Source organism: Marmota flaviventris, chromosome 5 (genome assembly GCF_047511675.1).
Source record: "Marmota flaviventris isolate mMarFla1 chromosome 5, mMarFla1.hap1, whole genome shotgun sequence".
Classification (NCBI taxonomy): domain Eukaryota; kingdom Metazoa; phylum Chordata; class Mammalia; order Rodentia; family Sciuridae; genus Marmota; species Marmota flaviventris.
The window spans coordinates 103,548,054-103,565,065 of record NC_092502.1 but is presented as its reverse complement, the minus strand read 5'-3'; the positions used below and the strand labels follow the sequence as shown (position 1 = coordinate 103,565,065).

The 17,012-nt window shown below is 43.8% G+C and overlaps 1 protein-coding gene across 4 annotated transcripts in view; it reads right to left on the bottom strand.

Annotated features, from left to right (window-relative positions):
• Positions 1 to 17,012, bottom strand: part of Lhfpl2 (LHFPL tetraspan subfamily member 2) — a 144,124-nt gene that overhangs the window by 9,506 nt on the left and 117,606 nt on the right. For all 4 annotated transcript variants that reach the window (XM_071612467.1, XM_027927878.2, XM_071612468.1 and 1 more), the window contains one exon: positions 10,738 to 11,387. In XM_071612467.1, coding sequence (XP_071468568.1) covers positions 10,738 to 11,167 — 430 coding nt within the window. In that variant the 5' untranslated portion in view covers positions 11,168 to 11,387. The remainder of the gene's footprint in view (positions 1 to 10,737; positions 11,388 to 17,012) is intronic.

The window sequence follows — 17,012 nt, the reverse complement described above, 5'->3', positions numbered from 1 at the left end:
TCACACAATCGTTACTCTCTCTGCTGGTCAAAGGACTGGACTTGAGGCTCCATGTTTATGGATCATCTGCCATTTACACAGAAGCAAGTTACTTTTACCACCTGGAAAGTGAGCACCCTAAGCCAGGTCCTGTTATGTGGAATAACTGAGCGAGTCTCAGGTGCTGCACCCTTACTTCTTCTTCACACAGGCTTCCAGACTAAATATCACAACTGTCTAGACCTCAGTTTACAAAGGAAATTTTCTAAGGATGGGAACAAAAGATGGCCATCTGTTCTGCGTGTGGAGGAGCCGAAGCAAGCTGTAGTGCTGGGGACCTCTACTGAGTCAGCCATGAAGCGCCTTTTGTCTGCAGAGGGATGCCCAGCAGACCACTGAGTGGGCCTGAAGGATCAATGAGGGAATGCGGCTCAGGAAGTAATTCTGGAGGAGCCCACTGAGTGTTCACAGGTTCCTTGCCCTGTTGGGTGCATCATTGAGTAGCCACGGGAAGGTTAAAGGAGCGGGACACTGTCAGGTTTCTTTCAGACTAGTGATACTCAAGAATATATGCCACTTACCCACTTGAATCAAAGTGAGGAATATGATATGTCAAGAAATTTGTAATGTTTTGAACAACCAACAATAAAAAATTAAAAAAAAAAAAGAATATATGCCACTATTCCCTGAAAAAGCCCTCCTATTTATGCCAACCTGCTGGGTATTCATCCACCTGGAAATAACCGCCCACATCCCAGTCCAAATGTCACCACTATGAGAAACCCTGGTCACTGTGCTAATTTTGAGCCCCAGTCTGTTGACCCAGCTCAGTTCACTGTAGCACAGTTCCAAAGAGGACACTCTGGGTCCCTCAACCCAGGTAACCATCTCTCTAACATGAACCCCACAAGCCAGGCAAGAGTATGACTAGACTTCCATATCTAACCCCATTCTGGGATACAGCTCAGAAACCATTTTAAGCTTATGAAGGGTGTCAGCTTTGGTCATCAAGTTTAACAAGTACTGATGCATTAGTTAAAAGGAAAACTAAGGACAGTTATCCCTGCATGGGTTTTCAAACACCTGCCAGTGTTCTGCTTCCAGATGGGAAGCCATACTGGCTTTTCCCTCTCAGTAGCTTTGCTGTTTTTCCTTACCTTCCCAGTCTCCAGATGCTGTGTGCCCAGGGTGCAGTCCTTTGTCCGCTTGAATGTCTACATTCTCCATATTGATCACATGGGATCATGTGGCTTTAAATACTACCTCATGCTACTGTCTCCTGAATTCCCATCACCACTTTTGAACTCCAGATTTGAATATCTAACTGCCTACTTGACCGACCCTTAGATGCTTAACAAGGTACTTGAAAATTATGTTCAAACCTGAACTTTTACCATCTGCTCTTCACCCTACTGACCTCATCTCAGCCAATCGGCATTCAGTTCTCACACCAGCTCAGGTGAGAAACCTTGACATCATCTTGGACTGCTTTCTTTCTCATAAAGCCCACATTAGCCTATCAGCAGCACTGACTGGCCTTCATTAGGGCCCGGAATGCTATTTCTCCCGATTATTCATATGGCCAGTTTCTTTATCTCCTTCAAGGCTTTGATTGTCTCCTGGTTAATCATACTCTGACTACCTAATTTAAAATCCTGCACGCCCTCTCGCCACTCCAGCACACCCACCTCTCTGCCCTAGCCACACCTTCTTACCCATAGCTCCCATCACCTTTTAACATACAAACAATTCACTTATGTGGTTCCGTCTGTCCCCATCAGCTTGAATGTAAATTCCATGAGGATAGAGAACTTTGTGCAGTCTATTCTTTGTGTCCCAATTACCTGGAACAATGGTGGGTGTGTAGTATGTGCTTAGTAAATATTTGTTGTTTGAATAAATTAACAAAAAGCTATAGAGTGATACAATTATAGTACATTTGTAAGTGAAGCCACTGTAGAAAGTTCTTGCCAAGTTTTCAAACTATTTGGAAGAAAAGCTTTGGTAGATAACAGGAATCCTAGGGGTTGATAATTAGGGCAAGGAGAACTCCACCCACGCTGTGACTGCTGAAACACACGTAGGGGCCAAACCATGGGCCTGGCTTAACTGCTGCTCTGAAAACCTCCTTGCTAGCTGCAGAAAACGGTTCTTGGTTGGGAAGCACATAGAAAAAGGAAGTAATTTGATTAAGTGTAATAAATTTTCAGTTGTCTAGAGACCAGCCTAACTTCAGTCATAAACTGAAACTGTTTCCACATATGCCTGGCTGTGGTGAGGGCAGCGGAAGAGGCCAACTGAGCTGCCGTAGAACTGGCCAGGGTACTGCTGGGAGGGAAGCAGGGTGTGGGGAGAGCTGGAGAACACAGGAGAGTGACAGGCGACGGAAGGCAAGAGGATGAGCGGACAAGCGAGGAATGAGGGGGACCAGGCCAGCAGCACGAGAGGCAAGGCGGTCTCGGAGGCCAGCAGGGAAGCAATGGCACTGAAGGCACACAGGACATGCAGGCTGTCCCACAGCCCAGGAAAAGGTCCACTCCTGTCAATAGCCCTGAGGACAATTCCTAGACCCATGGGGGGCAGGGTGGGCTTTTCAGTTTCCAATAGAATAACCTGTTTAGTGAGGTAACTATATCTGGGGCCACCTGATCACTTGTGTGGTTTGGCAACTGGTGTACACAGTCAACCAACATTCCTATGCAGCCAGTTACCACTTACCTATAAGCTTCCTTCTCTTTTCTATCTAAATTTTTATTTAATGAATCTTGCGTGCTGACAGCTGGAAGTCATTTTGGACGTCCCTCAGCTATCTGTGGGGCGTCAACTGTTGGTAGGTGGGCACATTTTCTCTTTCACAATATCTCAAGGCAAAGTGTCAGCTACCATAAAGACAACGTGGAGGACACACACATCCTATCACACCTAGCTCCCTATCCATCAAATTGGCCATCAGGTTGTTAGTGTCCCAGAGAGCATGGTGTAGAATGCTCCAAAATCCTTGCACCATATGCTTCCCAGGTGCAGGGATTCTGGAGACATTCTGCAGCAATGATCCTCATTCACCAAGTCAGGTAGGCTCCCTATACTCTGTGGTAGACACAGAAGACAAGACACACATGATATACAATTTAGAAAGAATTTCATGGGTAAAAACTTTAAATAAAATGGTTTGCTAATAACTGGGAGGCCAACATTTTTTATTTTGCTAATAAAAGGACACCAAAAATAACCATTATCCCCTCTCGCTGTTTCATAAAAGAATATTTTAACACAAAGGATGTGTTCTGAGAATAAAAACAAATAGTTCTTTAAATTGAATACATCTTGTTCTGAGATCTCTGATTACACTGGCCTCATTTTTGCTGTGGAACAGTGGGCATCTCAACAGAGTAGACAAGCACTTGTTCAAGGCAGCAACTACTGGTCGATGTGCCCTTCTGGGTGCTGGTGGAGGGTCATCTGTGTGAAGATGGGGATATCTTTCTGAGAAGCCTATTACTGGGCAAATACCAAGGTAAACAGTATTTTCAGTTTTCTTGGAGTCTAGCTGCAAATGTCATTGCATCTCCTTTTAAAAGTTTGAAGAATTTATGGACAAGCCAGACGAGGGCCCAACTTTGCCATTTAGTAATTTGCTTCAAGAGCCAGATCAGGAATGAGAGGCCAGAGGGTCCACCAGCAATGGAAAGGGTTTTCAGCTGATGACTAGCTTGTCTTTGTGGAATACATTATATCCACCTGTCAGCTCAGTACAGGATTAATCATAACATTAGAGATTTCTAATAAGATTTTCTGAGGGAAAAGGGAGAAAAAGGAGCTGGTTGATACTTGAAGGTGTTAATAATTTTTTAAAAAAACTTGTATTAATCCTTATGCCATCTCCCCAGAGAAATTAGCATGTTATGCATTTTCTGCTATAAACACTTACATGGTATAACTGACAAGGAAAATACTCTCTGGGGTGGGGGTGGAGACAGGATGGCAGAGCTGCTTAAATAGAATTCTCTGGATGACAGAGCATAGTTATCATAAAAGGACCCATAACCAAGGCTCCCAGAGGAAGTTTCTGTTATAATTACTCAAAATTAATGGCTATCAATTAAGAATCATGTGGTGCCCTCAGGGTGTGTGGCGACACAATCTATAAGATTCAGCTGCAGCTGCCCCTCGCTGCCACCCTAGATCTTTCCCTGCAATGCTGTTTATGTGCACGTTACCTCCCTGGCAGTTTTTAAGCTTCACCCTAAAATTGTTGAAATGCATTCTGACAAACTAATTTAGTCAGATTATTCCTTCCCAGCAGTTGGTGATGAAGCATTATTTCACATTCAGAGTGAGAGCTGCTTGTTAAACTGCTTATCTGCAACTAGAAGAACTTTATGAAATATTTTCTTGATAAAATTATTCACCTGACATGTAGGATTATGATAGCACCAGTTTGGTAATTCAAAATAAACTGCCAACATAAATAGAATGCAGCATAACACATGAAAGACACTTCTTAAAAAACTTGTTACTAAGCTATGAAATTTTCCAGACAATAAGTAAACTTCTTGCCTGCTGAGGGCACTGGGTACAGATAATGTTAAATAATTACTACAAGATCCAGGTGCCATCTTGTCAACAGAAGGCCACTGTGGTGGCCTCCTGTCACTGAACACACAGCCCCTCTGCATCTTGATTTGAAGTTACATCAAGTTGTGGACACGTATTTGTACTGATTCTTAAAGTTTTTTGATACTGGCTTTTCTCAACATGTGTATTTTTATATTTAGTCTTAAAAAGACAGATTGCTAGATATTTAATAAAGCTACAGGGAAGACCATGTATAATAAGTGGACTCATAAATGTGGTTGACTGTGCCATAACACAGTTCTTTATAAGAAATGTGAATTATTTTAAAGTGGCTTTACTGTTTAGAAGAATGCCACCACTGCCTCAGCTCCTGAAGGAGAGCCTGAACTGCCGTGTAAATACTAAGAGCCATGCTTAAGGGATTACTTGTTAATGTAACTTGAACATAGATCATCCCTGGCTCTGTGATAATTTATGTCAACAATTAAATGGTTACCATGGCAAACCACTTTCCACATTTTATTTGCTCATCAGTTGCTATATCTTCATTTTAAGAAAGGTTGTACTTTCCTTCTAGACCATATAACTGATTCTTTAAAAATAGATCCCAATCTCTAGGCTCATATTAATGCCTGCTTTGTCTATCTGCTTTAGGAAGTAGTTTTTAATCTCATGACATGATTGCGCTCTTTATTCCCTATATACATGATGACATTTTTTTTGCTTCTCTAGGGTATAGTTTATAAAATGATGACCTTCTAAGACAGCTTGAATGCAGACATTCAAGAAATTGTAGACCCAAGCCTTCAAATCTTTGCATATAATAGGCATCCCAAAACAGCTCCCTGAATTAAAATTTAATTCTGGCCTGCCTTACCATACCATCTCTACATTCTTTACCCCAAGGGATTACTAAACACTGATGAACTAACTCATCAACATGTCCTATCTGTGGAATTCTTAAATTGATTCAGACATGGAACTAGTGACCTGATTTCTGGTGGAGGCATCATCTGTCTAGAGGAATCAGGAGTCCCTTTTGGTGAAACAGAAGCCTCCAGTGTCTGGCTCTCACTGAGAAGGAAAAGGAGGGCACACCCCTTTCACACTCCTCTGCCTCCTTCTCTGAGGACATTTTGAAGTTAGGCAACCAAGGTCAAAGAGAAAGCTAGGAGAATCTTTTAGGTATAAAATTATGGGATAGGACTCTTCTGTGCTTCCTGAGTTTCTGGTCTCCTTTCTCACATCTTTAATGATTGGTCTAGTCTTTTTTTGCCTGGGAGTTAATGCACAGGGAGGGAATCAGTCCAAATGAAAGGCTGGGACTAGGTTGGATTGTGGTTATCACCTTGATACTTAAGGTTATTTTTTCTACCTTGTGAAAAAGAAATACTAGTCCTAGATGGTTGTGATATATTTTGCATACCCACTTATACTTCCATACCCACTCAGATTCTGGACAAAAGCAATTCTGCACGCAGCAATGGCAAAACCATTTGCTCATCTTCTCAGTCTTATTTTCTTTTTTCATATTGTCCTTCTTCACCCTCAATCATTTTGCTCACTTCCAAGAAAGCTGAACCTCCCTCCCCACCCCCCCCACCACAGGCCCTTGGCCACCATGGCAAAGAGCAATTCCCCTGACCACACCCCTTCACCCCTGCCCTACAGAGGCCAGGTCTAGCCCAATCTAGCTGATCAGACTGGTGAGGCAACTTGCTGAGGCAATCCTGCTGGACTGAGACCCACATGGACAGATGATGGCAAGAGGGAATGTAGAGTGTGAGCATCAACAGGACAAAAGAAGCAAGCATGGGAGGGAAGACTGGAAGACAGCAGGCAGCCAGGCCCCACAGCTCAAGCGCTAGTCCAACCCCCATGGCAACCCCAGCGGGATAGGCCCAGCCAGCACAATTGAGCCAAATCCTGAGCTCATTTTAATGGCTTCTGTCCCAAACCTGAGTCACTGGGGATTCCATGGACTTCTAAGAGAGCCCTGCATGCACTTCCAAAAACAAACTGCACTATGCTGTCATGGAAAACCTGGATCTTTGCATTCTACAGTTTCACTATGGATTACATCCAGGTCACAACCTAAGGAAGACAGCTGGCACAAAAACAACCCGCTGGCTGATTACCCAGCTTTTGTAATGCATCCCAGAGGGATATGAACCCACGTGTGTTTCTGGCTCTGCCAAGTCCTGGCCAAGCCTCACCTAGTGAAGACCAATCAGCCTGTGATTTATTCTGCCAGGGGAGTCTGAGAAGCCACCTGCAATCAAAACTCAACTGTGGAAGCTGCCTCCAGAAAGAAAAGGAATGGAGAAGTGTGTGACAGGAGGAAATGGAGTGGGAGGAAGAGGTTTGTTTTCCTATTGATTCTATTACTACCTTCTGCTCTTGAGAGAGAGAGAGAGAGAGAGAGAGAGATCTGAAGACACACTTGATCACACAGAGCCCCGGGACTGCTCTTCACCTTGCAGCCCTGTCATAGGCAGACTGTTATATAATGAATTTACCATGTGAACAGAACAAAATCAAGTCTACGATTATAAAAGATGTTCCTATTCTTCAGAATGCAGCAATTCTGGAAAACCCAAAAAATATACTTTGAAATTTGTCAAGAAAGCAGAAATATTTAATAAGTATTGTCATCTGGTGCCATCGTTCACCATAGGCAAGCACTGTGCTGGAGTCTTCCTTGTGTTATCTAATACTCAAAGCAGCCTTGAGGTATGTGTAAGTGAAAAAAAAGGCTTAAACAAGTGAGGCAAATTGGCCAACGTTTCACAGCCACTTTAAGGCCAGGTGTGAACTCTTAACTACTGCCCAGAGTGAATGCTGGACACCATGGGTTCACCATGAGGATGTGTCAGCTGGTGCCCCAGTTAGGCAAGGCCTCAAAGGCAAATCCTTCTACCTGTTAACAGTCAATCGTTTGTTTTTTTTTTCTTTTTGAAGTAATTTCAGGTAGGAATTCCACTGCTAGCTGATTCTTTCACACTTAACTTCTAATATCAAGACTTTAATGATTTATATTTTTTATTGACAGGGCTATATAACCCTATGGTCTACTTATTCCTTAAAATTAGGTGTGGCAAAGGAATATGCTGTCTATATAATTTTCCATCTAGTCACATTTTATAAAAATGTCATTTTTTTTGCCAAAATGCGAGTTGTAAGACGAAACCCAGCCACAGTGTACTTCTAAAGAACCCTTGTGTTGCTCTGGCAACGGCCTCCTTTCTCACCATTTGTCTCAATGCTGAACAGATTCAGGATTGGGGGGCAGGGCAGGGAGGCATGGAAAGGAAAGACTGGTGCTCACAGCTGCAAGTCCTTGGCTGAGGCTGGGCTGACCAGGTGCTAGGACAGTATGCTGGCAGAAGAAAAAGCAAGTCAGCTGCTCTGGACACTGGTATGGCAACTTTCTTGGCCATCCATTCAGGACAAGGGCTGCTGCCTGCATTGGCTTGAACGGCCTGATGAGGACCTGCGTCAGGGAGAAAGCCCACCGAATCCCTTCGCAGAAAGTGCCCCTGAACACATGAAACATGGCTTAGTCCATCTTTCTTATTATTTCCTTGCTGAGGTGTGGTGTTAGGCTGCAAAGGGAAAAGAAACCACTTCTTTCCTGGGTTTCAGTGCTCAGGGGCCCCTGGAGAGCAGAGTGACAAGACAGGAATCTCTGCCTCCTGCCAATTTAAAGTTGTGAGTAATTTCAGAATTTTTGAGATGCTGTCTAAGTAGTGTGGAGAGAAAGTTAAAATTTCTTTAGAAAACTCAGACTTTGAAAGAGACAAATGACCTGCAGACTGGCCCCTTGGGTGTACTCTTACCTCCTTCTCAATTCCTCTCCCCAAAGGCCTTATGCCTAGAGAAAAGCTAGAAAACCTCACTGGAGTGTACAAATAATACCTAAGAAATATGTACTTCACATAAATGACACACCATTTATGTGAAGCTACAAACAGAACACAAAAAGATGTGTTAAGACTAATCCACACTTGTAGAGGTGGAATTCACTGGACTAATCCATTATTCAAAACTGCATATTAGTAGCCTACAAAATTAAAGGGTGTTTATGTTGCTTCTTAATGACTTCAAAAGACAGGTTTGGTGTTGGGGCCCAAGATGTCCCACCTCATGATGTAAAAGGCCAATGGTTTGCTAGAAGGCAGATCAGTAGTGATGAGAAGTATTCCTCGAGAAGCAAGCCAGGAGTCTAACCTGCATACCATCATACTGATAAACCACAACCAAGGCATGAAATCATGGAGGATGTGCAAACTCAACATAGTGAGGGAAAGTTAAACAAATCCTCCTCTCTGGTCAACCAGGGATCTTCAACAAGATTTATAAATTATGTGTGCTGGCTTCACTTTATCTACATGTTTATTTTGACTTTTCAAAAGCCTTTGGTAATACTTTACGAAAGTTTTAAGGTAAACACCTGAGGTACTTTGTGTCTGATGGGACCTCTAACCAAAAAAAAAAAAAAAAAAAAAAAAAGTGTGTAGGGGGGGTGAATTCTGTACTCAAAATCTTTCTTATTTAACATTTCTGGAAGGTGAAATGCCAAACCCAAGGGGATATACTTCAGATTTCAGAAGTAAATCAAAAGGGGACAATCAATTTTACAGAATCAGAAATCTAAGATTAAAAAAATACACATTTAAAGGTAAGGTTATATTTTCAGAATAGCAATGCTGATGTTCAGGGAGTTGGTACACTCATCTAAAGTAGAACTGCTAGTTAGTGGCAAAGCTGAAAAATGGAATTCTGGCCTCCTGGATTCTGTGAGTGCTTAGGATTGCTTTGGTCATTCATGATATGGCTGATCCTAGCAGATAAAGAAATGAGGGTCCTAAGATTTTTCTTTGAGACAAAGTTTAAAGGCCCTGGTGTCTGAATGGAGTACTCCCCTCACCCCCGTGAAAGCAAATCAGAATGTAGAGCAGGATCTCCATCATCTCTCTTGGCCCTTTATGTCTACTCTTTCCTGTAAATGCACACCACACATGGGCCCCCTAAGATTTGAGAAACAAACTTTATCTTATCAGCTATTTGGGGGGAAAAACACCCTGTCATTTGATCTGTTTATTTGGAAGCAAGCCCTGCTGAGCTCAAGCATTTGAGGCAGAGTAGAGTTAATTCATTTGGGGTCTGTTTCTTTGCAGCCCTGGACACACGGCTCAACACTTATCTTTACACCAAAGAGGCCCATGTTCTCTTAAATTTGCTGAGGAATCACCTGTGCCCTTCATTTAGCTCTGTAAGTGGATTCCTGTTCTTCCCCCTTTGTATCTTGGTTAAAAAGTTAAAACACCCCCACCCCTGCAAAATTAAAGCAACAGTCCATTCCTTCCACTTCCATGGGATGTCTTCCAACAGCTTCCTGTGTGTTTCTGCCACACAGAGTCCTTTGAGCTGTCCCTTGGGACAGACTGCTGCTCTCTTGGTTCAGAATCTACCTTTCAACAATCTGGAGGAAGTCTAGGAAAGTGCAGGGGGCAGTGAATCTTTTCCTTTAGCTCACAGCCTTCCCTGGGGGAATCACCATAAAGAGCTCATACTTTTCTTCCCACCCATTTCTAACAAGCTCTTTAGTGAGAAACTGCCAGAAAGTGGAAGAGTTAGCTTGCATTTTCTGATCTGAGTGCACAGAACATTCTGTCAAGCTCCAGGAGACAGACAATTTAAATCAGAACAGCATTATACACAGAGCAGCTGATACTAATTCCTTCCCAGTCTGTATTTTCCCTACCCAACGCTGAAACCATAGGGTGGCAGGAGCAGGCTGGAGGCTTTCTATTGAACACCCACACCAATTTCCTTAGCAGAACACTTGGTGCAGGTGGGACTCACTCTCACCACCATTCTTCCAGCAGATGCAGTGACAAGGAAAGCATGATTTTAACTGAATGGAGAAAGCAAAAAGGAGTAGTTACTCAAACAAAACTCAATAATTTAGACCTAGAGGGAATAAGCCATGAGGAAGTTCAGGCCACACAAGAGAAGGGGTCTTCCTCCTGGGTTAAGAGTTAACACAGGTAAACCTCATTAAAGGGAAGGTCTTTTTCAAAAGCAGCAAGAAGCCAGTGTGAATCAACAAGTGCCAAGCTGCAGTGGAAGTCTGTTTCCCTGGAGTGAAAGCTGTTTCCTTCTGTCCTGCTCACTTACCTGCGATTCCTTGCAAGAGCCCGCAGACGTTGAAAATGCTTTTCTTCATGATGCTTTGCACACACATGGTGAAGACTGACACCAAGGCCACCATGCAGAGAATGAAGATCCCCACGGCCAGGAAAATAGCAGTGGCCTGCCAGAAGCCACTGGCGATCTCGCCGAAGCTCTCAGCGTAGGGCCCGCACAGCGTGTCCCGCGGGAAGTGCTGCACGCCGGGGTTGCGGATGCAGCGGGCATAGATGCCCAAAGTTGGGTGGTAGGGCTCGGAGGGGCTCCCGCCCGCGCCGGCCGGCTCGGCATTGCCGCGGCTCTTAGCTTTCCCAATTAGCCAGTCCGCGCTCATGAAGGCAATGAGCTCCGCAAAGGCCACCACAATACTCAGGAGGGTCCAGAGCATCGAGCGGCAGGTGACAATGACATGACACATATTGATGTTCACGGCGGAGAAAGAGGCAGGAATCCACGGGGTCAACCAAAACAGCTAGCCGACTAGGCGGGAGGCTGCTCAGGAAGGCTGGGAAGGAAGTCGCAGCAGTGGTCATTCACTCCCGCGGCCGGCGGCAGCAGCGCGTTCCCGGGCGCGCGGCATTCGTGCTGAGTGACACCGAGTACTGCGCTGGGCGGCAGCAGCCCCGCGGCGGCCTCACCTAGAGCAGAGGAAAGAGCGGAGGGCGTGAGCGGCTCGCCAGGCCCCGCCCCGCGCCGCCCACACACTCGCGGGCTGCACCCGCCCCCTCGCGGGACGCCGGCCACCTTCCCGCCTCGGCTCCGCGTCCCTGCTCCACCCGCTCTTCCCGCTCCGTCCGGTCAGCGACAGAACGGTGTCTAGCACACTCTGGTCCCCAGGCAGCATGCATAACCGGTCTTAGCATATATGGGGTTTGTTTCCACTTCTCTGAGACCACAGGCTCAAAACTGGGGCAGCATAGCAGGAGAGAGTGGCGCTAGCACCCACCGGGGCACCCAGTCATACAGGGGACACAGCTCAGGTGCTGAACTCTTGGGAGCAGCTGGCTCCTGATCTCTTATCTTTTATTAGGGAAGGGGGGAGGGAAAAGGCAGTGCAGGAATCCAGATCAAGACAGTGAACTATGTCAGTAGACTGGCTATGTTTTCTAAAGTGTGCTGGACTCTGGCTACTGTTCTGGTATTAGATACGCTAAATTCTAGAAAACTTGCACCAAAAACTTTTGCTCGGCAGCAGAGAAATAATTTCCAACTTTTATTGTCTGGAAATGAAATTACTAGCAGAGAAATAAAATTATTTGCTTCCTAGGTAAATGAGAATGTAAAAGGAAAAACCCATGAAAAAGAATAAACGAAATATTGCTACCCAAATTTATCTTTCACCTATTTCTCATATTATTTCAGACAAAATGATTTATATTAATTAAAACTCAAGAAGGGGGAAAACCTCATAGAAGAGTTCATGGCTTACTAGGAAAAAATATTCAAAACAGAGACATTAATGACCATTAACTATGATTACAACTGAGTGGACTTGTTGACAACAGAAACTTGTCTATGAAGAATGCATCTCTTGAATTGTCCCAATTCATCACATGTGCCTCTGCCTTAGCTTCAGTTCACCCCAGGTCTGGAACTCAACATGCCCATTGTTTCTGATTTCACAGAGGGCTCATTCTGTTCCTGAGGACAAATGACTTCATTACCAGAGGACTTTGCCCCAGTGGCTCAACCCTCTTTCAGAGCCTGAACCCTGAATCAGGGGCTGGCAGTGCTCATCTGCAGCTCTGTTTTCTGCCCCTTCTCCAAGGTCAGGCAGAATCAAGATGCGCATATCTGACATCTGGGCATATGGCCCTTCTCTGAGTGTTCAATCTTATTATGTCAACTCCATGAGAACTACAAAGAACTCCTCAGCATACTGAGCTCTGCTGAGGCAGAGAGCTATCTAAGAGGGAAGGGGGTAGGGAAATAAGGAAGCCCAGTGCCAAAGCTTAACATGCCTGTTTTTACACCAAGCATCAGCTCTGCCTGCTGGTTGAGGTCCTAGTGAGTGGCGACTTTACTCTTCTCATGAATCATGATGTCTTTAAAAACTCCTCACATCACTGTTGTTACACAAGATGCTATTTTGAGGACATAGTTAGTGTAATACAGGGAACATATGGACCTAATTGTCAGGGTGTATGTGTGTGTGCAATGGGGCTGTGCTAAGCACTGGATAAGGGAGAGGTGGTGTGTTCCACTGAGGGAGTTTTAGTGTCCCTCAGATCTGGGTTCCAAAGCCGCTTCCACCACCACCTGGGTTTACCTACACACTGGAGACAGTAAAGGTATCTAGCACACAAGATGGGTGTAAGGAAGAAACAAGCACATCTTAAAGCATTCAGCACAGTGCCCAGCAGAATAAGAGTTCTGTAAGTATCAACTTCCTTCCTTCAGCAGAAAACCAATTTGCTATGTAATCAGCCCCTCTCCATCTCTGTCCCTCTAGTTAATGGCAATTTTTCAATGTGAATATACATATTAATTCCTGTGCTAAAATGCAGGACTCTTCTACAATCTCTCAGGTGACTTGTATCTTAATGGCTATGACAGTGTCCGCTGTCCTGGTCAGCAAGCTCAGCTTGGGGTCAGGAATGCAAGTAGGTGCAGTTTCCCATGAGAAATGCTGTGAAACTTCATAAGCAAGGAAGATGATGGGGTGTTTGGGCTTAGCAAAGTGGTCCATGTCAAATTGGAGGTAGGACAATTTAAAGGCCCACATGCTTAAGCTCAGAAAATATAGTTCCCTCTCTATTTGTGCTAAAACAATCACCAGTTCTTGTATTTGCACTAGAATGGCTGGGATGTGGCCTCTATTCTCTGTTTTGAACTGGAGATAAGATGCTTTGGTCTCTCCTGAATGTTTACTAACTGCTGCTATCAGAGGACAGCCACAATATGCAAGGCTAACTGACTAAAACTGTATCTTCCTGGGGATTCAAATGAAGTCTAATTTAGGGTGCTGGGACAAGGGGAAATCTGGAAAGGCAGCAGGGGGTTTCTGGAATGGTCTGAGTCATATGAAGTGTCCCAGTTAGGCCATATGCACAGAAAGGCAGGCACCTGCTGAGACAACATTTCTATCAAAGGGGAAACAGATCTTTGTTATAGATCCTTGTTAGCAGCAGGGAAACTGGACACAGTCCTCCTCAGAGCTCCATGAAGCACACTCATAAAACCAGGCCCCAATGCCATTTCATGTAAAAGTCTTCTCTCCATGGGTCACTAAATGCCTTTTTCCTCTAAGCTACCTGACTTTACTACCACATCCCTGATGACTGGGTAATTTGGACAGCCCTCTGACTTTCAGAAAATAATGTTACAATTGTCACAAAGGTCCACAACATAAACCCTCTTAGCAAATAACTTACATACACACACACAACAAAAACAAACAAAACAGAAAACCAGAATCATGCAGAAATCTACAATTTCATTGACGGAACAGAGAGAAAAGAGGAGTTTATAAAGGCTCATCTGTGGTCATTGGTAGTATACTGTATACATCCTTCACATTGCCCTAATTACAAGAAGGGAGAAGGTGGTGAGTAGCTCTGAGCTGGCATTTGTAGCTTGGATCACTGGGTTCCATCTCTGGCACCTTTCTGTTGTCAGTTGGAAGGGAAAGTACACATGTAGCCAGAACCAGGCGGTGCCCACTGACTAGGTTACGGGAATAGAAACCTAGGAGCAAAGTGCACCTCCACCTAGAAGGTGGAGAAAGACTGGAAGAACATCAGTCAGAGCTGCAAATAGCCCCACTTTCCAGCATGACAGGAACAGTAGAGAGTATGGCTAAGACAGTGTTTTGAAGAGCACTACCTTGCTTGCTCGCCTGGGTTCTGTTTCTTAACTTTACTATAAAAATTTCAAACACAGATATAAGTTGACAAGAATAAACATTGAGGGGCTGGGGGATGTGGCTCAAGTGGTAACACACTTCCCTGGCATGCTCGGGGTGCTGGGTTCGATCTTCAGCACCACATAAAAAAAATAAAATAAAGATATTGTGTCCACCAAAAACTGAAAAATAAATATTAAAAAAATTCTCTCTCTCTCGATTCTCTCTTCTCTTAAAAAAAAAAAAAAGAATAAACATTGAGCATCCATGTACCAACACCCAGATTCAGCATTTGCTAACATTGTCCTATATCTGTTCCACTGATCTACAGCATACACATTTTTTTTCTGAACCACTTAAAAATGAGTAGCAAATGTTGAATACTCATCCCTAAATACTTTAGCATACATATTCTAAAAATAAGGACATTTTCCTCTATAAACACAAAAAAATTAATATAATTGGGAAAGGTGACAATAATACCCTTATAGCCAATGCCTAATCTATACTCCTAATCCATTTCCATATCTCATTCCATTTTTTATAGTCTTTTTTTTTTCTTAAACCATGACTCATGCATTGTATTTGGTTGGTTTCTAGACAAGAATAGTCTTTCCTCCCTGATCTATCCTCCCTACTTTTCCCAATATTAACTATTTGAATATACTAGGCCAGTTATCTCACAGGATATCCAACAACCTAGATCTGTATATTTTCTCCTGAGGTCACTTAAACTTGTTCTGTATCATCTGTTTCATAGAAACACGTTAACTCCAAAAGCCAGTTCAGATTCAGCTTAAACAAGTTTACAGAGAATCCAAAATCGTGATGCCATACACTTCCTACTACATCACTGGGAGGAACATTCCTGGGTCTGCACCTCAGAACCAGAATAATTTTATGCATAGATGTGTGTGCGTGTGCGTATGTGTGTGTGTGTTTCTATATACACACATACACATCATATGTGTGTTAGTTCCAAACCGGAAGAGTCAGAATTAGTGGGGAATGAGTGAAGGCTGGTCTGGGCAGGCCCCTGCATGTTTGAAGATTCCCTCCTGGTGGATTCTGAGAGATGCCATCCTGGAAGCTGAAGAGGAATTTTCAGAAATGTGTGCTGTATTTCCTTGAAATGGACCTATGTTTTATTTAAAAAAAAAATCTGTAGACCTAGGGAGGGAGATAACAACCTAAAAGAGATGTGGCCCCTCCCTGGAGAGTTTTACTTGAGCCAAGAGAATGCTGATTACAAGAGAGAAAACCTTTCATGTAACAGAGTTACAATTTAACAGTAGCCTGGAGACCACAGCCCTTCCTCCAACTCCAGAGCCTCCTTTCAAAAGGACAACCTGGCTTCCATGGACACTGCTCTCTGCCCACTACCCCTGCCCTTCAGCCCATCCAGAGGGGCAGTGGGCACCAGGAAGTACCACATTGGCTTTTGCATGAAACTATGTGAGTGGGGAAAACACAACACTTTCAGTGTCATAAACGGACCCAAGACCAAATCTCAGCTCTGGGTCTTTTCAGGCTGTTTACATCAAAACTCTGCAGGTCTCAGTTTCCTTACCTCCAAAATAAGGCAAGTAGCACCTTGCTCACAAGCCACAAGGAGCAAAGGTGAGTATGTGTGTGTAGAATCCCCAGCACACCTTCTAATTCACAGGGCCCAACTTATGTCACTAACTGATGATTAAGTGTGCTTAGTTTATTATTAGCACAATGTTTGTGGTGCAGTAAGCACTAAAAACTACCAGCACTGGGGTGGAGTTTCTGGTCCTGTTTGTGAGCAGCGGTCCCTTTTTCCTGACATCCCTGTGAGGTTGCAGTGTCCCTGATGCTCTTTGAACTTCATGATACTGCCCAAGGAGTTCAACAAGAAAGATGCCAGAGAGTTGACCAAGAAAAACAAAGACCCAGTGGACAAAGCTGTGGACAGAGCCAAAAAGAAGATGTCAAAGTTCAGGACAAGCTGACTAACCTAGTCTTATTTGACAAAACTACTGATGACAAACTCTGTAAGGAAGTTCCCAACCATGCACTCAGAGACTGAAGAGTCATTCCCTGGTCTGAGCAGCCCTTCAGATGCTTCTCAGCAAAGGATTTATCAAACTGCTTTCAAAGCACAAAGCTTATCAAATGGGTTTCAAAGCACAGGGCTTCAGTAATTTACACTAGAAATACCAAGGGCGGAGATGCCCCAGTTACTGGTGAAGATCAACCAACTGTATACTTGGAAAAACAAACCTTCATTAAATTTTTTAAAAAGCTCCAATTATTAATAAATTTACTACATTGAGCCATGAGGCCCAAATAATCAGTGTATCTCTAAGCATATTGTATTTTGTAGCCAGCTCACTGGAATCTTCTTGGCCAATATCTGTTTTTATTATTACCATCTTTCTCAGATGCATGAGTT